The sequence below is a fragment of the Bos indicus genome, chromosome 1 (assembly GCF_029378745.1).
Source record: "Bos indicus isolate NIAB-ARS_2022 breed Sahiwal x Tharparkar chromosome 1, NIAB-ARS_B.indTharparkar_mat_pri_1.0, whole genome shotgun sequence".
Lineage (NCBI taxonomy): Eukaryota > Metazoa > Chordata > Mammalia > Artiodactyla > Bovidae > Bos > Bos indicus.
The window spans coordinates 66,646,424-66,670,079 of record NC_091760.1 but is presented as its reverse complement, the minus strand read 5'-3'; the positions used below and the strand labels follow the sequence as shown (position 1 = coordinate 66,670,079).

General features: G+C 38.3%; 1 protein-coding gene across 4 annotated transcripts in view; it reads left to right on the top strand.

Moving 5' to 3' along the window:
- Positions 1–460: 460 nt before the first annotated feature.
- Positions 461–23,656, top strand: part of POLQ (DNA polymerase theta) — a 105,775-nt gene continuing 82,579 nt past the window's right edge. Inside the window, exons 1-9 of one of the 4 annotated variants that reach the window (XM_070788685.1) lie at positions 461–1,277; positions 1,740–1,919; positions 5,997–6,127; positions 7,592–7,748; positions 9,817–9,925; positions 15,139–15,358; positions 18,461–18,608; positions 20,701–20,847; positions 22,164–22,376. In XM_070788685.1, coding sequence (XP_070644786.1) covers positions 1,097–1,277; positions 1,740–1,919; positions 5,997–6,127; positions 7,592–7,748; positions 9,817–9,925; positions 15,139–15,358; positions 18,461–18,608; positions 20,701–20,847; positions 22,164–22,376 — 1,486 coding nt within the window. In that variant the 5' untranslated portion in view covers positions 461–1,096. Of the gene's footprint in view, positions 1,278–1,739; positions 1,920–1,949; positions 6,128–6,985; positions 7,082–7,591; positions 7,749–9,816; positions 9,926–15,138; positions 15,359–18,460; positions 18,609–20,700; positions 20,848–22,163; positions 22,377–23,656 lie in introns of those variants that run through there. The other 3 variants (XM_019988416.2, XM_070788669.1, XM_019988470.2) reach the window with 3 other exon arrangements.

The following is a 23,656-nucleotide window of genomic DNA, read 5'->3' as shown; positions in this document are numbered from 1 at the left end:
CTGGCACATCCAGAGCCCCTTCCATGCAGCGTCTACTATCTAAGAAGTCTATCGATGGCAGTACCGCACTCGCCATCACATATTCCTTACAGTGTATAATGACTAAAGCATAAATTGTGTACAGAAATAACCTCTGCCCTACAATCATACACCAGGAGAGAGTAAACTGCACTCCATTCTAAATCCTAAATTTTACTGGTATAATGTTTGGCACATATTGTTCAGTGGTCAAGTCGTGTCCCACTCCTTGCCACCCCATGAACTACAGCATGCCAGGCTTCCCTGTCCTTCACTATCCCCTGGAGTTTGCTCAAATTAGTCGATGACACCATCTAATCATCTCATCTTTTGTTGACTCCTTATCCTGCATCAGGGTGTTTTCCAATGAGTCAGCTCTTCGCACATACAACCTATAATAACTATTTTTAAAACACCAATATGTTAAATAGAACTACGTCTCTAATCTACTTATTATGGGCAGTTCATTTTATGAAGTTAGTATGAAAGTGAAAGTGAAGTCACTCAGTCGTGTCCGACTCTTTGCGACCCCATGGACTGTAGCCTATCAGGCTCCTCCGTCCATGGGATTTTCCAGGCAAGAGTGCTGGAGTGGATTGCCATTTCCTTCTCCAGGGGATCTTCCCGACCCAGGAATCGAACCCGGGTCTCCCGCATTGCAGGCAGACGCTTTACCGTCTGAGCCACCAGGGAAGCCCTCCTTGCTATTTAAACTAGAAATGGACAAAAAGAAAAGTAAAAATTTTAAGCCAGTATGATTATAGTTAGAGATTATATATACTGAGCCTGTTTTTTCCCCCGTTTAATCTAGGTCCAACTCTGTTTCTATTACACTAACCATCAACAAGAGAGACGCAGGAGGTCTAAACCTAGCGAGAGCCGCTCTTTCCCCAAGAATTTATGGTCCTCGGGCTACTCTCGCCACTGGGAACTCTATGGTCCCGGGGCGGGCTGGGAGGCCTGCGTTTGAAAACCGTGGCGGGAAGATGGCGGCCGCATTTGTCGCCAGGGTCAGTTTTTCCCGAGTGGGAGGACGCTGGGACTCTGTGTTTCCCTGAATGGCGGAGAAGATTTCGCGATGAATATAACGCGCTGGAGTGGGAAACAGCGACGTTCAGCATCAGACTTAAACTCCTCGTCGGGAAGCGGCTTTGACGGCAGTGACAGCCCTTTGCTCCTTTCCGGGCCGGTGCTGAGCCCACCTCCGGGCCTGGGACGCAGCTTGAAGGATCGTGGGCGCCGGCCGGCCGGAGCTACAGGTACTCCCAGACACTCCGTGGGCAGCTCCGCCTGGCTACTAGTCGCGAGGTGTCCTTTCGACGCGGAGCTCGCTCGTTTGCAGGACCCGCTCGGCTCCTACTCCCTTTCTCAGTTTGTGACTCCGGCCCTGAGCGGCATGTCACTTTCTGTTGACAAGGAAGAGCTTTTAGTCCGTGTTCAGAGACCTCCTGGTATTAGTCTTCAAGTGGTTTCTGGGTTTTTATTCTTTTGACATTTATTTACAGAAACAACTTACTAGTTGGCCAAATCTCATCACCTGTAAGGGATTCACGCCTAATAGTGCCAGTACTCCTTACAGATACTTATATGGATGTGTTTTATGGCAGGTTATATATAACACGTAGGAATTTCAAAACTCAGTAGAAGGCTAATTACTGAAGTCTTACGTTAAAACTAACTACTTCCTTACTTTTTCTGTTTTTTGTTTTTTTCCCCAAAAGGGGAATGCAAGCAGACGTTTCCTGATGATCAAATAGACAAGCTGCTGTTGGCAAATTGGGGACTTCCTACAGCGGTTCTGGAGAAATATCACAGTTTTGGTGTAAAAAAGATGTTTGAATGGCAGGCAGAGTGCCTTTTGCTTGGACAAGTCCTGGAAGGAAAGAATTTAGTCTATTCAGGTATTCAAATTTGTGCAAATTAATTTCTGTACCATTTTTAAGGCATTATGAATGTAAAGAATGCTCTACTGAGGTAAGGCAGATGAAATTTATAACTAGATAAAGTCTTAAAATATATGAAAAGCAAAGTTTCATAATATGCATACCTAAGTTATGAAAATCCCATTATATGGTGGGGTGGGGAAAGGCAAAACCCCTGCAGTTTAAAGAGAGTTATCTGCTTGCCTTTCCTCTGAACAAACATTCATCCCAGTGTGAGCATGCAGTATGAGATGTAAATGTGTTCTTCCCACAGTTGATCTCAGTTGCCTTTCAGTGTGTGAACATTTTACAATACATATCTGTTTATAAGTTGACCTGCTCATACAGGAGTATATACATAAAACCCTATGTAATAATATACTTTATGAAAGGTTATATGGGCTTTCAAAAGTAATTTTGACTTATAAAACTTTTAACCATCGGTCTTTAGAATACTGACTTTAGAATCTAATCACTTGGTAAGATCAGTTTTCTCTGAAGTTGTGAGTTATCCAGATTTTTCATTATGGCTGCCAAAAATAGCTAGGAAATTTACTATCAATAGATATAAATTCTCAATGGGTATGTTGAGTTTGAATAAACTCCCGGAGATAGTGAAGGACAGGGAAGCCTGGTGTGTTGCAGTTCATAAGGTCCCGAAGAGTGTGACACGACTTGGTGACCGAACAACAAGATACAAGTTCAGGCTGTTTACTGGCTGTGTAACCTTGCAGGTTACTTGAGAGACAGGAGGAGAGAGGGAGTGAGAGCGCACATAGAAAGCATGAGTGCCTGGTTGTGGGCTTAGAAAAGTTTTTGGCACATAGGAAGTACTCTTTACTAACTGCTAGTGGCAGTTAGTGGTAGTTGTAGAGTGCACTGACAATTTCAATTGCTTAAATACTTGGGTGTCATTCATAACTCTGGTCACCAACTTGCATAAATTTATCACTGGGTCCAGTGTCTGTTACTTCATATATCTTGATTATGATCAATACTGTTTGTTCTTGGGTACATTACCTAGTTTACTATCATCTTCTAGATTATGCAATAGCTTTGTAACCAGATGTTCACGCTGGTTTTAGAAAAGGCAGAGGAACCAGAGATCAAATTGCCAACATCAGGTGGATCATCGAAAAAGCAAGAGAGTTCCAGAAAAACATTTATTTCGGCTTTATTGACTATGCCAAAGCCTTTGACTGTGGGATCACAATAAACTGGAAAATTCTGAAAGAGATGGGAATACCAGACCACCTGACCTGCCTCTTGAGAAACCTATATGCAGGTCAGGAAGCAACTGTTAGAACTGGATATGGAGCAACAGAGTGGTTCCAAGTAGGAAAAGGAGTACATCAAGGCTGTATATTGTCACCCTGCTTATTTAACTTATATGCAGAGTACATCATGAGAAACTCTGGGCTGGAAGAAGCACAAGCTGGAATCAAGATTGCCTGGAGAAATATCAGTAACCTCAGATATGCAGATGACACCACCCTTATGGCAGAAAGTGAAGAGGAACTCAAAAGCCTCTTGATGAAAGTGAAAGAGGAGAGTGAAAAAGTTGGCTTAAAGCTCAACATTCAGAAAACGAAGATCATTTCATCCAGTCCTGTCACTTCATGGCAATAAATGGGGAAACAGTGGAAACAGTGTCAGACTTTATTTTCTTGGGCTCCAAAATCACTGCAGTAGGTGATTGCAGCCATGAAATTAAAAGATGCTTACTCCTTGGAAGGAAAGTTATGACCAACCTAGATAGCATATTCAAAAGCAGAGACATTACTTTGCCAACAAAGGTCCGTCTAGTCAAGGCTATGGTTTTTCCTGTGGTCATGTATGGATGTGAGAGTTGGACTGTGAAGAAGGCTGAGCGCCGAAGAATTGATGCTTTTGAAGTGTGGTGTTGGAGAAGACTCTTGAGAGTCTTTTGGACTGCAAGGCGATCCAACCAGTCCATCCTAAAGGAGATCAGTCCTGGGTATTCATTGGAAGGACTGATGAAGCTGAAACTCGAGTACTTTGGCCACCTCATGCAAAGAGTTGATTCATTGGAAAAGACTCTGATGCTCGGAGGGATTGGGAGCAGGAAGAGAAGGGACGACAGAGGATGAGATGGCTGGATGGCATCACCGAGTTGATGGACATGAGTCTGAGTGAACTCCAGGAGTTGGTGATGGACAGGGAGGCCTGGTGTGCTGCGATTCATGGGATGGCAAAGAGTCGGACACGACTGACCGACTGAACTGAACTGAACTGAATCTTTTCTTTCTGCTCTTCCTTTGCTTCTGCAGCCAAAGTGAACTCTGTAAAGGACATTTATGAATTTGTCACTCCTTTTCACGTTCACCTAACTCACTAATCACTCTCCATTGCTTTCAATATAAATTTCTTACGTGGTAGGATTATAAAGCTTTTTTTCTTGTGACACTTTCATGTCTCTTTTACTGCCCTACTTGTGGCAACCTACTCCAGTATTCTTGCCTGGGAGATCCCATGGAGAGAGGAGCCTGGCAGGGCTACAGTCCATGGGATCATGAGAGTCTGACATGACTGACTGACTAAACCTACCTACCTACTTGTATTTTTTGTTTCAGGCATTCAATTACCATCTTCTGAATACACCAACTTTCCTTTAGATCTTTACACATGCTGTTTTTTTCTGCTTGGGATTCCTTTCTTTTTCCCTTTTTTGCTCCTTTGAAGTTCTGTTTGCTTTCCATAAACCCTTATAGCTCTTGTCCTTCAGCGTCTATCATAGCTTCTATTACAATGTATTTAAACTTTTTATTTCCTCACAGCAGGGCTTTTAACTATTCAGTACTTAAAGGAAACGATCTTTAGGTGTAAGCTAGGTACTCAGTAATATTCATCATTTATTGCTGATATAAAGATTTCTTTGTCTCTGTTTTTCACTGGGAGAGTATTTAGAAAGCTGGTTTAAAGTTGGGCATTTCAGGGTTATAAAGGTTTCAAATGATAGGTGGTGGTGCTTTAGTTGCTAAAGTTGTGTTCTACTCTTGCAACCCCATGGACTAGTCCTCCAGTTTCCTCTCTCCATGAGATTTCCCGGGTAAAATACTGGAATGGGTTGCCATTCCCTCCTCCAGGGGATCTTCCCAACCCAGGGATCAAACCCACATCTCCTTTATTGGCAGGTGGGTCCTTTACCACTGAGCTACCAGGGAAGCCCTAATGATAGTTTGTTATTGTTGTCCAGTTCAGTTCAGTTCACTTCAGTCACTCAGTCATGTCCGACTCTTTGTGACCCCACGCCAGGCCTCCCTGTCCATCACCAACTCCCGGAGTTCATTCAGACTTACGTCCATCGAGTCAGTGATGCCATCCAGCCATCTCATCCTCTGTCGTCCCCTTCTCCTCCTGCCCCCAATCCCTCCCAGCATCAGAGTCTTTTCCAATGAGTCAACTGTTCGCATGAGGTGGCCAAAGTACTGGAGTTTCAGCTTTAGCATCAGTCCTTCCAAAGAAATCCCAGGGCTGATCTCCTTCAGAATGGACTGGTTAGATCTCCTTGCAGTCCAAGGGACTCTCAAGAGTCTTCTCCAACACCACAGTTCAAAAGCATCAATTCTTTGGCGCTCAGCCTTCTTCACAGTCCAACTCTCACATCCGTACATGACCACAGGAAAAACCATAGCCTTGACTAGATGGACTTTTGTTGGCAAAGTAATGTCTCTGCTTTGAATATGCTGTCTAGGTTGGACATAACTTTCCTTCCAAGGAGTAAGCGTCTTTTAGTTTCATGGCTGCAGTCACCATCTGCAGTGATTTTGGAGCCCCCCAAAATAAAGTCTGACACTGTTTCCATTGTTTCCCCATCTATTTCCCATTAAGTGATGGGACCAGATACCATGATCTTCGTTTTCTGAATGTTGAGCTTTAAGCTAACTTTTTCACTCTCCACTTTGACTTTCATCAAGAGGCTTTTTAGTTAGCCTTGAGCTATTTAGTCACTGGATATGATTTAAAGCATTTATTAATGCACTGTATCAAATATTACTCATTTTTGTGATGATCTTGTGGAATAACATCTTTTAGCTCCTACAAGTGCTGGGAAGACTCTGGTTGCTGAGCTACTTATTTTGAAGCGGGTTTTGGAAATGCGGAAGAAAGCTCTTTTTATTCTACCCTTTGTTTCTGTGGCTAAAGAGAAGAAATACTATCTCCAGGTAATTTTTTGTTTTACGAAGTTTGAAATTTTGAAAGGCCTATTATTGGCAGCTTTGGTTTTACTCATTTGAAATAGAATTATAAAAGCAATTGGAAAATAAAATTTCTTTCTTTACATCTCAATCCATGGGATTACAAGAGAGTGGTACATGACTTAGCAAGTAAACACCACCAATGTAGCTTTAAAAGTTGACCATTTATGAGAGGAAACTTTAAAATTACTGCGTAAAAGAGAAAGGACAGTTAAATCAAGAGTAATTGGTGAAAAATATATAAAAACTTAAAATATTCCTTAGAAAATAGAGTGCTTTAATTAGCATATAAATGTGCAGATTAAGAATCAACATCTTAAGTGAATGGTAGGACTAAGCTGAAGCATGGAAAGGAAGTATGTTTGAGGAAGCATATCCCATCCTAATTGAGGGAACATTTGGGAACATAAGAGGATGAAGAACAGGCTCCATTGATGCTTATGTACAGCTCTAGTTGTGTGTTCTGTTCTGCTATTCTGCAAAAATGAATAGTAGCAGTATATATTTGTGTGATACATGGTCTTTTAAGGCATTTTTACAAGTATAATACTTCATTAAATAGAATAAAATTTATTCTTATTTCTGCCGTGAAAAAATATGCTTTTGGAATGGCAAGATTATTGTACTGGTAATCCAAAAAATCTGAGTTCTAGTCCCAGTTTTGCCACTAACTATGTCTTCAGGCCAGACATGTAATCTGCTGGATTCAATTTTTCATTGGTAAAATGAAACTATGGGTTAACTCAATAAATACTCAGAAACATTTTATTGAATGAATAGCTCTAAAATTCAATGGTTCTGTAAATTTTTTTAACGTTATTTCAGAGACCAAATAGCCAACAAAGCTGGTTCTACATGGTAACATCTTTTCAACTTAGACCAAAGTAGGAAAATGATGTAAGGATCCTTTTTATTGAGAAGGTATGTTAGTTAAAAGTTAAACTAAAAAAAAAACCACCCACTGCATTTGAGTTTTGAAACCCTTTATTTTGTTATATTAAAAAAAAACTAGGTTTTAGAGAGATAATGAAAATATTTTCCTCATGAAGTATAAATTTGTTTCTGAACATATTACATTAGTGTTAAAGAAGGAACTAGTTTCTTGCTTGTTTATTAGATAAAAAATGTTAGTGCTTAAGGTAATTTTTGTTTTCTTCTGTAAGGCTCTTTCTTCTATAAGGAACTTGTAGAACTCATTAAGTATGCCATTTTATTCAGCTCTGTCTTAATAGAAAATCCCTCTACTGAGTTTTGTCAATTCTAAATCTTATTTTTAGCGTTTGATTCTAAAAAGAACCAATGTGCCTTGACCAGGAATAAGCACCAGTTGTCTGATAAATGTCTTTTGATACTTATATCTATGCTTGGGGAAAGAACCAATTCAATATTCATAAATTTTCAACTCTTATTTTTCTGTTTTACTCAAATTAGAGTCTATTTCAGGAAGTAGGAATAACAGTAGATGGTTACATGGGCAGTACCTCCCCAACAAGGCATTTCTCTTCTTTGGATATTGCTGTCTGCACAATTGAGAGAGCCAATGGTCTGATCAATCGCCTCATAGAGGAAAATAAGATGGATCTTTTAGGTAAGTAAATAAGTGTATACTTTCTCTGTTTTTGATAGAATGGTGTGGAGCCATTATGATTTCTGTATATCTTATGTTTTATTCTAATGTGTGTCATCTTCTGGAGGTAAGAATTGGCATCTGTAATGTTAGGAACTCTGTTAAAAAACGTTTTGCATCCTTCTGATGTTATTGACTCTACTTACATGGCATCTGGTCCCATCACTTCATGGGAAATAGATGGGGAAACAGTGGAAACAGTGTCAGACTTTATTTTTTTGGGCTCCAAAATCACTGCAGGTGGTGACTGCAGCCATGAAACTAAAAGATGCTTACTCTTTGGAAGGAAAGTTATGACCAACCTAGATAGCATATTCAAAAGCAGAGACATTACTTTGCTACCAAAGGTCCGTCTAGTCAAGGCTATGGTTTTTCCTGTGGTCATGTATGGATGTGAGAGTTGGACTGTGAAGAAGGCTGAGTGCTGAAGAATTGATGCTTTTGAACTGTGGTGTTGGAGAAGACTCTTGAGAGTCCCTTGAACTGCAAGGAGATCCAACCAGTCCATTCTGAAGGAGATCAGCCCTGGGATTTGTTTGGAAGGAATGATGCTAAAGCTGAAACTCCAGTACTTTGGCCACCTCATGTGAAGAGTTGACTCATTGGAAAAGACTGGGAGGGATTAGGGGCAGGAGGAGAAGGGGATGACAGAGGATGAGATGGCTGGATGGCATCACTGACTTGATGGACGTGAGTCTGAGTGAACTCCAAGAGTTGTTGATGGACAGGGAGGCCTGGCATGCTGCGATTCATGGGGTTGCAGAGTCGGATATGACTGAGCGACTGAACTGAACTGAACTGAACTTGTATTTTTGCACTTTACAAAACATAAAGATTATCTTTGAGTCCTCAAGACACTTTTCATTGCTTCTTTCTTGATAAAGCTTACCACGAATAGAAGGAAATAATCTTCCATCTCTGCAATTAATGTATATGTATTCATTATCATATTCTGGTACTATGATATCTAGATCAGGCCTGGACCCAGAGACTACCATTTAGCAGACTGATGGTAGGGAGCTATAGAAATTAGCACTGTATTTGAGCTTGGGACTGTTCTGTCTTAATCCTTTTTTTTTTTTTTTAACCACTTGGGAAAGCTCACTATGTAGAGGTAGGAATAGGAAGAGAATGATTTTAACAACAATGGAAACTGCAAGAATATCAGTTATTCATGTTATCTTGGTGAACTTAAATGGTAAAATTAGGGTAGGATAGAGGTGGGGAGTGAAATAAAAAATTAATTAGACATGGGCTTTGCTCTGTCAAGCTTAGAGAGAGGAATCACATTCATTAGTTTGTATCAGAATTGTCAGATTGTGTTGTATCAGGTTAAGCGTTATATCCAGTACACTTAGCACAGTGCCTGGCACACTATATAGAATAAATATTTTTTGGATGAATGAATGAATTCTGAAATAACTCATCATACAATATGATTTTGAAAAAGCTTACTGATAAGGAAGAAGAACATCATGTGTCATTAGGAAATAGTCTGAAAGATCTGTATTTTCATAGGGGAATTTGGGCTGGGTCAGAGGACACCAGTGCACACATAAATTAAAATGTTTAAATGAGGCATTGGTTGATAACTAGATTTTTGGTAATTCTTGAGCATTATTCCAAATAGATAGACTAGTTTCTCCAAGTAGAGGAGAAGAGAATTATTATATTTATGTTTTATAGTAGGGTGAGTCCCTAGTCTACCATAATCAAACAAAACCATCCCCTTAAAATCATTTATTGCTTCTTGATCTGATTCTGTTTTCCTATGCACTTGCTAACATCAGGATGGTTGCCCTGGTTGTTTTCCCCATAGAAAAGTCAATCCACTGAATAATTTTCAAGGATGTCTTTAATTTTCTTTGTACATGTATTTTACAAGGTTGCCAGTTAAGCATCTGAATTTTGTATTACCTGCAATGTACTGTAATAACAATTATTTATAGTCTAAGATTAAGATACTCAGTCCTTCAAAATTCTTAATTGTGAGATTCTATAAAACTTAGTATCTGGAAAATCTCTTTAGGAATGGTGGTTGTGGATGAATTACATATGTTGGGAGACTCTCACCGAGGGTATCTACTGGAGCTTTTGCTGACCAAGATTTGCTATATTACTCAGAAATCAGCATCATGGTAAGTACCTGAAATAGTTAAGTTCTTGAGTTTCCAAACAATGTTGAGAAAGTGCAAAAGTGTTTAATAAATAGTTGTTAAATACATTAAAGGAGGGTCATACTTATTTAGAACAAACTCATGTACAGCAGTTTATTTTTTTTCCAAAAGAAGTACTTAAGTCTAGGAGTGATTTTAGATTATTTTGGTAGAATAATTTGATTATTTTCTAGAATGAAAACATTCTTAAATTTTTGCTCACCACATTTATGATAGAATTTTTAAAATCCAGTTTTTGTATTTGTTAACTATACACACATGTAAATAGTCAATGCTAATTATGAAAAATAACATTTCTTTGTCCTCTACTTTCCAAAGGTAACTATTTTCAACTCTTACTGCTTTTTAAAAAATTGACTTACAGTGATATCTCTAAATATAGTTACTTACGTTTTTTAGTTTTACACATTATATCTTGACTTTACTATGGAAAATGAAGATCTAGTTCTTTTTTATATTCTTTACTCACCCCAGCCAATTTCCTCCTTTACCCTCCTTAGTTTTTGTTTATCCTCTGATTATATTCCCATTCTTCAGATATGTTTATGCCCTTCAGTTCAGTTCAGTTCAGTTCAGTCGCTCAGTCACGTCCGACACTTTGCGACCCCATAGCACGCCAGGCCTCCCTGTCCATCACCAACTCTTGGAGTTCACTCAGACTCACGTCCATCGAGTCAGTGATGTCATCCAGCCATCTCATCCTCTGTCATCCCCTTCTCCTCCTGCCCCTAATCCCTCCCAGTGTCAGAGTCTTTTCCAATGAGTCAACTCTTCACATGAGGTGGCCAAAGTACTGGAGTTTCAGCTTTAGCATCATTCCTTCCAAAGAAATCCCAGGGCTGATCTCCTTCAGAATGGACTGGTTGGATCTCCTTGCAGTTCAAGGGACTCTCAAGAGTCTTCTCCAACACCACAGTTCAAAAGCATCAATTCTTCAGCGCTCAGCCTTCTTCACAGTCCAACTCTCACATCCATACATGACCACAGGAAAAACCATAGCCTTGACTAGACGGACCTTTGTTGGCAAAGTAATGTCTCTGCTTTTGAATATGCTATCTAGGTTGGACATAACTTTCCTTCCAAGGAGTAAGCGTCTTTTAATTTCATGGCTGCAGTCACCATCTGCAGTGATTTTGGACCCCCCAAAAATAAAGTCTGACACTGTTTCCACTGTTTCCCCATCTATTTCCCATGAAGTGATGGGACCAGATGCCATAATCTTCGTTTTCTGAATGTTGAGAAAACAAAGTACTGGAGATTAGTGGGGAACTAACTCCAGAAAGAACAAAGAGATGGAGTCAAAGCAAAAACAACACTCAGTTGTGGATGTGACTGGTGATGGAAGTAAGGTCCGATGCTGTAAAGAGCAATATTGCATTGTAACCTGGAATGTTAGGTCCATGAATCAAGACAAAATTGGAAGTGGTCAAACAGGAGATGGCGAGAGTGAACATCGACATTTTAGGAATCAGTGAACTAAAATGGACTGGAATGGGTGAATTCGACTCAGGTGACCATTATATGTTACTAGTATGAGCAGGAGTCCCTTAGAAGAAATGGAGTAGCCATCATAGTCAGCAAGAGTCCGAAATGCAGTACTTGGATGCAATCTCAAAAACGACAGAATGATCTCTGTTCGTTTCCAAGGCAAACCATTCAATATCACAGTAATCCAAGTCTATGCCCCGACCAATAATGTTGAAGAAGCTGAAGTTCAACGGTTCTATGAAGACCTACAAGACCTTCTAGAACTAACACCCAAAAGAGATGTCCTTTTCATTATAGGGGATGGAATGCAAAAGTAGGAAGTCAAGAAATACCCAGAGTAATAGGCAAATTTGGCCTTGGAGTACAGAATGAAGTAGGTCAAAGGCTAACAGAGTTTGGCCAAGAGAACTTACTGGTCATAGCAAACACACTCTTCCAACAACACAAGACAAGAGTACACATGGACATCACCAGATGGTCAATACTGATTATATTCTTTGCAGCCAAAGATGGAGAAGCTCTATACAGTCAGCAAAAACAAGACCGGGAGCTGACTGTGGCTCAGATCATGAACTTCTTATTGCCAAATTCAGACTGAAATTGAAGAAAGTAGGGAAAACCACTAGACCATTCAGTTATGACCTAAATAAAATCACTTACGAATACACAGTTGAAGTGACAAATAGGTTCAAGGAATTAGGTCTGATAGACACAGTGCCTGAAGAACTATGGATGGAGATTCATGACATTGTACAGGAGGCAGTAATCAGGACCATCCCCAAGAAAAGAAATGCAAAAAGGCAAAATGGTTGTCTGAGGAGGCCTTACAAACAGCTATGAAAAGAAGTGAAAGGCAAAGGAAAAAAGGAAAGATATACCCATTTGAACGCAGAGTTCCAAAGAATAGCAAGGAGAGATAAAAAAGCCTTCATCAGTGATCAATGCAAAGAAATAGAGGAAAACAACAGAATGGGAAAGACTAGAGATCTCTTCAAGAAAATTAGAGATACCAAGGGAACATTTCATGCAAAGATGGGCACAATAAAGGAGAGAAATGGTATGGACCTGACAGAAGCAGAAGATTTTAAGAAGAAGTGGCAAGAATACACAGAAGAACTGTACAAAAAAGATCTTCATGACCCAGATAAACACGACGGTGTGATCACTCACCTAGAGCCAGACATCCTGGAATGTGAAGTCAAGTGGGCCTTAGGGAGCATCACAACGAACAAAGCTAGTGGAGGTTAAGAAATTCCAGTAGAGCTATTTCAAATCCTAAAAGATGATGCTGTGAAAGTGCTGCACTCAATATGCCAGCAAATTTGGAAGACTCAGCAGTGGCCACAGGACTGGAAAAGGTCAGTTTTCATTCCAATCCCCAAGAACGGGAATGCCAAAGAATGCTCAGACTACCGCACAGTTGCAGTCATCTCACATGCTAGTAAAGTAATGCTCAAAATTCTCCAAGCCAGGCTTCAATAGTATGTGACTGTAAACTTCCAGATGTTCAAGCTGGATTTAGAAAAGGCAGAGGAACCAGAGATCAAATTGCCAACATCCATTGGATCATCGAAAAAGCAAGAGAGTTCCAGAAAAACATCTGCTGTATATGCCAAAGCCTTTGACTGTGTGGATCACCGAAGTGGGAATACCAGACCACTTGACTTGCCTTCTGAGATATCTGTATGCAGGTCAAGAAGCAACAGTTAGTACTGGACATGGAACAACAGACTGGTTCCAAATCAGGAAAGGAGTACATCAAGGCTGTATATTGTCACCATGCTTACTTAACTTATATGCATTGTACATCATGAGAAATGTTGGGCTGGATGAAGCACAAGCTGAAATCAAGATTGCCAGGATAAATGTCAATAACCTCAGATATGCAGATGATGCCACCCTTATGGCAGAAAGTGAAGAAGACCTAAAGAGCCTCTTGATGAAAGTGAAAGGAGAGTGAAAAAATTGGCTTACAACTCAGCATTCAGGAAACTAAGATCATGGCATCTGGTCCCATCACTTCATGGCAAATAGATGGGGAAACAGTGGAAACAATGGCAGACTTTATTTTTTTGGGCTCCACAATTGCTGCAGATGGTGACTGCAGCCATGAAATTAAAAGACGCTTGCTCCTTGGAAGAAAAGCTGTGACCAACCGAGACAGCTTATTAAAAAACAGAGACATTACTTTGTCAACAAAGACCCATCTAGTCAAAGCTATGGTTTATCAAGTAGTCATGTATGGCTGTGAGAGCTAGACTATGAAGAAAGCTGAGCTCTGAAGAATTGATGCTTTTGAACTGTGGTGTTGGAGAGGACTTTTGAGAGTCCTTTGGACAGCAAAGAGATCCAACCAGTCCATCCTAAAGGAAATCAGTCCTGAATATTGATTGGAAGGACTGATGCTGAAGCTGAATCTCCAGTCCTTTGGCCACCTGATGCGAAGTTCTGACTCATTGGAAAAGACCTTGGTGCTGGGCAAGATTGAAAGTGGGAGGAGATGGGGATGACAGAGGATGAGATGATTGGATGGCATCACTGACTCAATGGACATGAGTTTGAGTCAACTCCGGGAGTTTGTGATGGACAGGGAAGCCTGACGTGCTGTAGTTCATGGGGTGGCAAAGAGTCGGCCATGACTGAGCCAGTGAACTGATGGTCTTAGATGTTGGCTTTTATCAACATAATGTTTTTAGGATATGTCTCCTCAGGCAAGGGAAACAAAAGTAAAGATAAGTGGGATTACATCAAACTAGAATAAAAAGTTTTGCAGTGAAGGAAACTTTCAGCAAAACAAAAAGGCTGTATACTGAATGGGCGATCTTTGCAAATATGTATCCCATAAGGTATTAATAACTAAGATATATGAAGAACTCATATAATCCAACATAAAAACTGTTTAAGAAATGGACAGAGGATATGAGTAGACACTTTTCCAAAGAAGACTTACAAATGGTCAACAGGCAAATGAAAAGTTGCTCACCATCACTAATCCTTAGTGAATTACAAGTGAAAACCCTGAGATACCACCACACATCTGTCAGCATGACTTACCAAAATAGACATCAAATAATAAATGTGTCAAGGATGTGGAGTAAAGGGAAACCTTGTGCACTTTTGATGGGAAAATAAATTGGTACAGCCACCATGTGGAAACAGTATGGCAAACAGTATGGCAATTCTTCAAAAAATTAAAAACAGAATTACTGTATGATCCAGCAATTCTACTGTTGGGTGTTTGTCTGAAGAAAACAAAAACACTAATTTGAAAAAGATATGTGCACACTAAGGTTTAATGCAGCATTATTTACAATAGCTAAGATATGGAAGCAACCTAAGTGCCCACCAATAGATGAATGGTGTATTTATATACAGTGAAATATTATTCAGCCATAAGAAAGAAGGAAATTCTGCCATTTGCTACAACATGGATGGACCTTGAGGCTAGGACAGAGAAAGACTAATACAGTATGATTTCATTAATATATGTAATCTAAAAAAAAACCAGTAGTTTGACATTAATAAAATTTAATACACTATATGACCCAACACACTTTTATTCCTAGGTGTATATCCTGTAGAAATTTATGCACATTTGTACCAAAAGACATGCCAAGAATATTGTTAGCACTATTTGAAATTAATAGTATATGTCTTTTAACATCATTTTCATTTGTTTTTCGCAGCCAGGCAGATTTAGCCATTCCTTTGTCTAATGCTGTGCAGATTGTTGGCATGAGTGCTACTCTTCCAAATTTGGAGCTTGTGGCTTCCTGGTTGAATGCTGAACTCTACCACACTGACTTTCGCCCTGTACCACTGCTGGAATCCATAAAAATTGGAAATTCAATTTATGACTCTTCAATGAAGCTTGTGAGGGAATTTCAACCCATGCTGCAAGTGAAGGTAAGTCATTTGTTGTTGTTTAGCTGCTAAGTTGTGTCCAGCTCTTTGCGACCCCGTGGACTGCAGCATGCCAGGCTTCCCTGTCCCTCACTGTCTCCCATAGTTTGCTCAAATTCATGTCCATTGAGTTGGTGATGCCATCCAACCATCTCATTCTGTGTTGCCCTTCTCCTGCCCTCTGTGTTTCCCATCATCAGGGTCTTTTCCAATGGATCAGCTCTTTGCCTCAGGTGGCCAATGCATTGGAGCTTCAGCATCAATCCTTCCAATGAATATTCAGAGTCGATATCCTTCAGAATTGACTGGTTTGATCTTGCAGTTCAAGGTTCTCTCCAGAGTCTTCTCCAGCACCACAGTTCAAAAGCATCATTTCTTTGGTGCTCAGCCTTCTTTATGGTCCAGCTCTCACATGACTACTGGAAAAACCATAGCTTTGACTATGGGCCTTTGTTGGCAAAGTGATGTCTCTGCTTTTTGTTTTTGTTTTTTTTAATTTTTTTTATTGAAAGATAATTGCTTTACAGAATTTGGTTGTTTTCTGTCAAACCTCAACATGAATCAGCCATTGGTATACATATATCCCCTCCCTCTTGAACCTCCCTCCCATCTCCCTCCCCGTCCCACCCCTCTAGGTTGATACACTGTCTAGGTTTGTCATAGCTTTTCTCCCAAGGAGCAAGCATCTTTTAATTTCATATCTGTGGTCACTGTCCACAGTAATTTTTTACCACCTGTACTGTTGTGTTTTATTGCATTTTCTAGCATGTTGTTAACAATTTTTGAGTTAAGCTGGGGGTTGCAAAGTAGCTGGATGTGCATTACATATCCATTAGAAGGATTCCTGTTGTTAACCTAGTTGGTTCCATGAAATAATTGGTGGTGTTGGTGAGAGAGGAAATGTAGTTGTCTTCAATTTAAATGTAATCATTTCCTATAAGTGTAAATAATAAAATTTTATAGATATTTCTTTTTAACTGGAAAAGATTTTCTTATGGCTTTGTTTACATTAATGTGGAAAATTGACCTTTTATTAAGTGATATACGTACAATATGTGCCCTTCTTGGTTGCTTCAGTCATGTTTGACTCTTTGTGACCCCATGTATATGATAGTAGAAAAAACATTTTTGGGGGTCAGAAAGACCCATTTCTGATACTTTATATAGGGATACTTGATGTGGCTGTGATAATAGTTGAATTCTATAACTTCTCCATAGTATCTTCATCTATAAAATGGATATAATATTTGTCTTTAGTGTTTTAAGGATGAAATTTGATTTAAAAAATTGCCTAGCATCTAGAAAGTGGTTGATAAATACACTTTAAAACATTTAGTTCAGAGTATTTTTCTAGGGCTGAGTCTTCAGTCCTGAAGTTAAAGGACTGAATCTGGTATGAGGCATCTATTTTAAATGTAGATCTGTGCCTCTGAATACTGAAATAGTTAAGGGTAAGTTTAGAACTGGAAATAGGACTAAATTCATGTGTTTTAGTACACTCATAGGTGTATTTGTAGCTTCTGCATGCCTGGTATGGAATCTTATTTAGTTGCTTTGCTCTGTACTCCCAAATTTCATTCGATTGTGCCTTGGTTACCTCAATAAATGTATCAGTAAGCAAAGTCATTTACTCTCCTGTTAATCTTCTATTACCATGTCTCTGCCTCCACCCTGTTTAAATCCGTTTCAACTCTTACTTGGATCTATGCTTAAATCAAAAGTTAATCATCTATTTAAAATGGACATCAGAGCATGTAACCATTCTTCTCAAAAATTTGTGATGGTTCCTATTTCATGCGGAATGAATGCCAACATCTTTAAAGTAGCCTACAAGCCATATATGATCTGTCCCACTCCTTTACCCTGACTTCAGTTTCTATATTCTTTACTTCCTCCATAGCCTCTTTGCTATTCTGTATAATAGGCCAAGAAATCTCCCACCTCAGATTCTCTTTATGTGGAATGCTTTCCCCTCTAGGCATCAGTAGGGTTTATTCTTTGACCTTTGGACCTTTACTCAAATGTCACTTTCTCATTCTCATTCTCAAATGTTCTCTCATTCCTGGTTTCTATTTTCCTGTTTTATTTCTCTCCTTTGCACTTTGAGCATATTTTATGTTTTACTTATCTTGTTTTTATCTATTTCTTCCTACTAGAGTAGACACGTTCTGAGGGCAGAGCTTTTTTTCTGCTTTATTCTCCATCCCCAGGCCTTGAATAATATATGCACATGCTAAGTTGCTTCAGTATTGTCTGACTCTCGTGACCCCATGGACTGTAGCCCGCCAGGCTACCCTATCATGGGATTCTCCAGGCAAGAATAGTGGAGTGGGTTGTCATTCCCTTCTCCAGGCAATCTTCCTGACGCAGGGATCTAACCTGTGCCTCTTATGTCTCCTGCATTGTCACGCTGGTTCTTTACCACTAGTGCCACCTGGAAAGCCCATGATAATATATGGCACCCAGTAAATAATTACTTAATGAGTGAATGTATTGATCAATTAATCTAGTTACACACACTGACCTTCCACTTTTGGTCACCACTGGAGTGTTTACAAATGCTGTTTGTTCTGCTTGAAATGTGTTCCTTGTTCCTCAGTTACCTTTTATTAAGATAATGTTTTTCCTTCACATCTCTTCAGTTTCTCAGGGAAACTTTTTTTTTTCCTTCCATATCTCTCAGATTTATGGCAAATGTGAGGCTTCAAAACACCACAAAATTCTCTTTGATAGTACATATTATGATTGTATTTTACTTTTGTTTGTTTAGTACTTTATTGTTTCCCTACTGGGACCCAAACCCCTTAAAGATAGTACCTTGGCTATCTTTTACTCACCATTATATCCCTATTACTTTTGGGTTGGAGGTCAGTAAATATTAGTTGAATGAATATAAAAGATTCCCTACTCACCTTGCATCATAAGGAGGTTTCTTTTCTTCTCTCTTTTCTGTTTTTTCTATGTTTTATTACTGAATTTGTAACTGATTTTTATCATGCTTTTGAATATAAAAACCTTGCCATTGAAGCAAAATGAATGACTTTAAACTGATATGAAAATGTTTTGAAAGTATCACTAGAATGGCTACTTCTCTTTCTTTTTTAGGGAGATGAGGATCATGTTGTTAGTTTATGTTATGAGACTGTTCGTGATAACCATTCAGTATTACTTTTCTGTCCATCGAAGAAATGGTGTGAGAAGCTGGCAGATATCATTGCCCGTGAGTTTTACAGTCTGCACCATCAGGCTGAGGGTAAGTAGTGATGGAAAGGAAAGGAAGTGATGAAAGGAAAGCCTCCATTCTTAGGACATTTTCTTGAAAGTAATGTTAATAATTATATTAGCAAAGCATGGTTCTTTTCATCATTGCCACCACCTGGATGGATCCTTTGTAAAAGTATGTTTTTGTGACTAATCATCTCCTTATCCTCCTTATAGATAATATGTATACACATTCAGACTAACTAATCTTCAGAATTTCAGTATATTGGATTTATAGAGGTATATACTAAGGTTCTTCATTTAGGATCCATGGGCTTTGAAAAGTTGACTTCAAAGCCCCCTAAATTGTATAAGAGACTTCACATACACACATTTTTGTCTGGGGAAAGTAGTCATATCTTTTTTATATTTCTAAGCTCTTACTCTAAAGAGAGTCCCACGTACACACACACACACAGTATACACATGTAGTTTAAAATCAACTTTATTGAGGTATAATTTGTCTAGAATAAAATGTACCCACTTGAAGTGGAACTTAATGAATTTTAACAAATGTGTTCACCATTGAACTCCTCACTGTGATCAACATATAGAACATTTCTGTCACTCCAAAATGTTCTTTTTTGCTTTCAATCTCCTCCCTCTATCCCCAGCTTCAGGCAACCAGTCATATATTTTCTGTCACTCTAGATTAGTTGTGCCTTTTCTAAGAATTTCATATAGTAAATGAAGTCATATTATGTGTTTGTGTCTTTTGTGTCTGGCTTCTTTCACTCAGCATGATATTTTTAAGATTCATCCAGATTGTTACTTTTATCAACTCGTTTCTTTTTTATTGCTGAGTATTGATCTGTGCATATTGCTATAACCATTAGTGTATATTTTTACTCACTCTGGGGTGAGTAGTGTTTCCTCACCACACTAGATTGTGGCCCCTTGTGATCAAAGATAAGTGCAGGGAAGACAGGAACAGTTCTGGTTATAGAACTTTAGGATATTTTATGACTTTGTTATGTTGGTGGCATCTTGAGGATAGGTAATGGATATCTCAAGCCTAGCTTCAATTAGTAAACTTTGTATGAAGTTTATATTAGTAGACTTTGGTCCAATATTATAACATGTCTTTTAGTTCTCTCTTAATCAATGCTTTCTTACTATGCCAGCTTATATTTTTTTTGTGGCAACTATGATAACTTACATTCCTTAATGACCAGAAACATTATTTATATTTTCTTTGCATGAGCTTCTTATGATTTATAGCAGTGGTTTACAAATCCTAGGACTTGAACTAGAGTCCGGGCTGTGATGAACTTTTCACCAGAAAAGTAAAGACAAGGTAGCACATTTTTCATACAGATGACCTTTAAAATTTGAAATTATCTGTACTAATTTTTTTATGTTAAAATTACTTTTCTTTTTAAATAAGGGAACAAAGATAATTTTTTAAAAATTTAAATTGTTTTTAGAGAAGTAAAAAATTGGCAACCGTCTGTGGTCCTCAGAATTTTAGAAGTTTACCAAAAAGATTTAAAAATATATAAAATATAAGATATATTCTGTGAGAAAGTTTACTAGTTCAGAAATCCAAAGTCTAAGTTATTTTTAAAGAAAATAATAGTTCTTGCATCTAAGAAAATCTTCTGGGGAAGTTATACATAGAGGCAAAAAACAGAGGGTAATGTATGATTAATTACCACATTGGCTCCAAAAAGGCTAGAATTGTCACACAGAACTAAGCTCTGATGTGATTCTGACACTGCTGGTTTGGTGGGGGCACACGTTGAGCAAGGATTTATTTTAGGCTCTGAGTGATGGTATTTGTAATTTTCTCCTTCTTTCAGCTGGTTCTTTTGATCTCCTCCTGTGGCCTTGATCTCAACCTAACAGTGTTTCCTAAACTTTGGTACACATTAGAATTGCCTAGGGAAATTTAAAAATCATTATGTCCAGGTTGCATCACATCACAGAATCCAGGGGAGAGAGCCAGAAATCAATATTTTTAAAATATATCCAGGTGATTAATAAGTAGTTTCAGAACCATTGCCTTCTGTCATGACTCAGGCAGATAGCAGTAAAAGAGGTCCAAGGGGAGGTGAACAGTGTTGACAGTTTTTTTGTGACAGGATTGGTAAGATCATCTGAACTTCCACCAGTGATGCTGGAACAAAAGGGCCTCCTAGAAGTGATGGATCAGTTAAAACGTTCACCTTCAGGGTTGGACTCTGTATTGCAAAAAACTGTGCCATGGGGAGTAGCATTTCATCATGCAGGTATCCATATATTTACTATGTTATTATGAAGCCCCCTCCAAAAATACTTAAAATTTCTTTATTTTTATGTTTGATTTGCATTTGATTTCTCATTAACTACTTAATACTCTTAAATTTCCTTTTAAGACATTGTGGATTAAGATTAAACAGGAATAAAACACATGCAGGATTATTTACTTATCTGTATGGTATATAAGTACTAGATACAAGCTTCTTTGGTACCACTGGGGATGTGAATTCTAAAGTGATTATGTTTCTATACTTTGTTTCCTTAGAATTTAGGTTGAAGTGGTACTTGCTATCCTAATTTTATGCCACTCTGAATATTTCCTTTTATATCTAGGGGTATTTGTAATATTCTTACAAATACATCAAAATCGAATTAATTTTAGAATTTGTCATATTGTTATTTTGAAATAGTTACAAATGTTTAAAACCTCATACCTAGGTTGTCAAAATTGCAAGGATTATGACAGTCAGTGAATTAAATAACTTCTTTCACGGAGTGATCTGTCCATGTTGATATGTGCTAAGGATATGATTAAGAATATATTGTTTCTATGATTAGGAACTTAACCTTTTTAGTTCACATAAAAATTTTGTCATGCTACATAAAAATAAATTTAAAAAATATATATCTACACACAAACACATAAAAATATTTTCATTGTATATAAACTATAAAGCATGCGAATAAAGTGAATATTGGTGGACCCACCATTTAATTTACAAACTAAGAACCCCAATTCTCTTGATTTTTTAAAAAAATAAAAATAAAAAACAAGCAAGATAAGTGTATATTCTGTTTGCTGTTTTTCTTTTACTCATGTATTTGTCCTTCAGATATTTATTTATGTGCTTGACCACTGTGTTGGATACACTGTTAGATACTGTCTTGAGTAAAGCATGTCTGTACCTTCAGGGTGTTCTTTTCTAGAGCAGGTTTTAGCAAACTACAGTCTGCTAGTCAAATCCAGCTGTTTTTGTAAATAAAGTTTTATTGGAATACAGTCTTGCCCATTTGTTTTACGGCTGTTCCATGTGACAGTGGCAGAGTTGATTAGTTGCAACGGAGATCATCTGTCCTGCAAAATCTAAAATATTTACAGATAAAGTTTGACAGCCCCTGATCTAGAAGGAGATAGAACTGTACTAGGGTTGGCAGACTGTGATTACTTCTTTGTTTACAGTCATAACAGTAGCTTAAAAAATCTTTACAAGGTTGTATTAGATTCCCAGATCAATTTGTAAGTGATCAAGTGTAATGTTTTCCTCATATGTTTATAAATATATGCTATTATAATTTCTTTTTTTAGGTCTTACTTTTGAGGAGAGAGATATCATTGAAGGAGCCTTCCGTCAAGGTCAGATTCGAGTCTTGGCAGCAACTTCTACTCTGTCATCTGGTGTGAATTTACCTGCACGTCGTGTAATCATTCGCACTCCTATTTTCAGTGGTAGACTTCTAGATATTCTTACTTATAAGCAGATGGTTGGTCGTGCTGGCAGGAAAGGTGTAGACACAGTAGGTAAGTGAGTTTGAATTCTATGATAGTGTTGCTGAAGGATAGTGTCAGTCTACTTGAAATTGAATAGCAACCTATTTCTCATCATGTTATATTTCTTTGTTATCCAAAACTAAAGGTCACCTTTTGGATTTACTTACTATTTATATAGAGTATAATTTAAAATCTTCATATCGTCAACTATTGGTTTTTCTAGTAATGTAAAAAAATCTTTGTTAGAAGATTTTCTTTTGTGTTATATACAGTGAAATGATTCAGTATTATGTTTATCAGATAGCATCACATTAGCTGGAAGATGACCTTTAATTTCCAGTACCATCTGCTATTTTGTGCTAATGAAGGGATTGATTTTTTTGGTTATTAATTTTTTTAGTTGTCTGGTATTAGAGTTTAGGGATTCTGAGAGCTGGGAAGTACTCTCTCATACTTTTGAAATAGGAACTTCATGTACCCTCTTTCTCTTTCTAAATTGGTACTGACTCTGAAAACACATTTTCAATTTTTTGTATAGCAAGTAGTGATAATATTGCCAGCAGTGTAAATAAAACTTAATTTCTTAAGTAGTAGGGAAAGACTTGTTTAAATTAAATATCAAGACGGCAGCAAATATTCATGCCTGCTATATTTTTCTGGGTATGACTAAATTGTTGAGTCTTCTAATGTTTAAGAACTTTGAGAGGAATGTTCTCTGTCACACTTTCTTTTAGTTTGTTTTTCCATGTTCAAGCAATAGCATTTCTATCTTGTGGTATAAGATGGCTACTGCAGTCTCTGTTATCACATCTGCATTTCAAAATGGGCACATCCTGCCCTTTAAGGGCACTTCCCAGAAGTTACACATAGTATTTGTTCTTAGATACAATTGACCAGAACGTAGTCACATGTTTATATTCCCCAGATACAGGGAAGCTGATGAATATAATCTAGCTGAGTGGTCATCAGTTCAGCTAACATTTAGGGGTTTTATTAAAGGAAGAATGAAGAAGTGAAGTGAAGTCACTCAGTTGTGTTCGACTCTTTGTGACCCCATGGGCTGTAGCTTACAAGGCTTCTCTGTGCATGAAATTTTCCAGGCAAGAGTACTGGAGTGGGTTGCCATATCCTTCTCCAGGGGATCTTACCAACCCAGGGATCGAACCTGGGTCTCCTGCATTGCAGGCACACACTTTACCGTCTGAGCCACCAGGGAAGCCCAAAGGAAGAATGAGAGAATGGCTATTAGGGTGGACTATCAGTCTCAGTCCTAGTAGCAAATGATTCATCTATCTATAATCCCTGAGGGC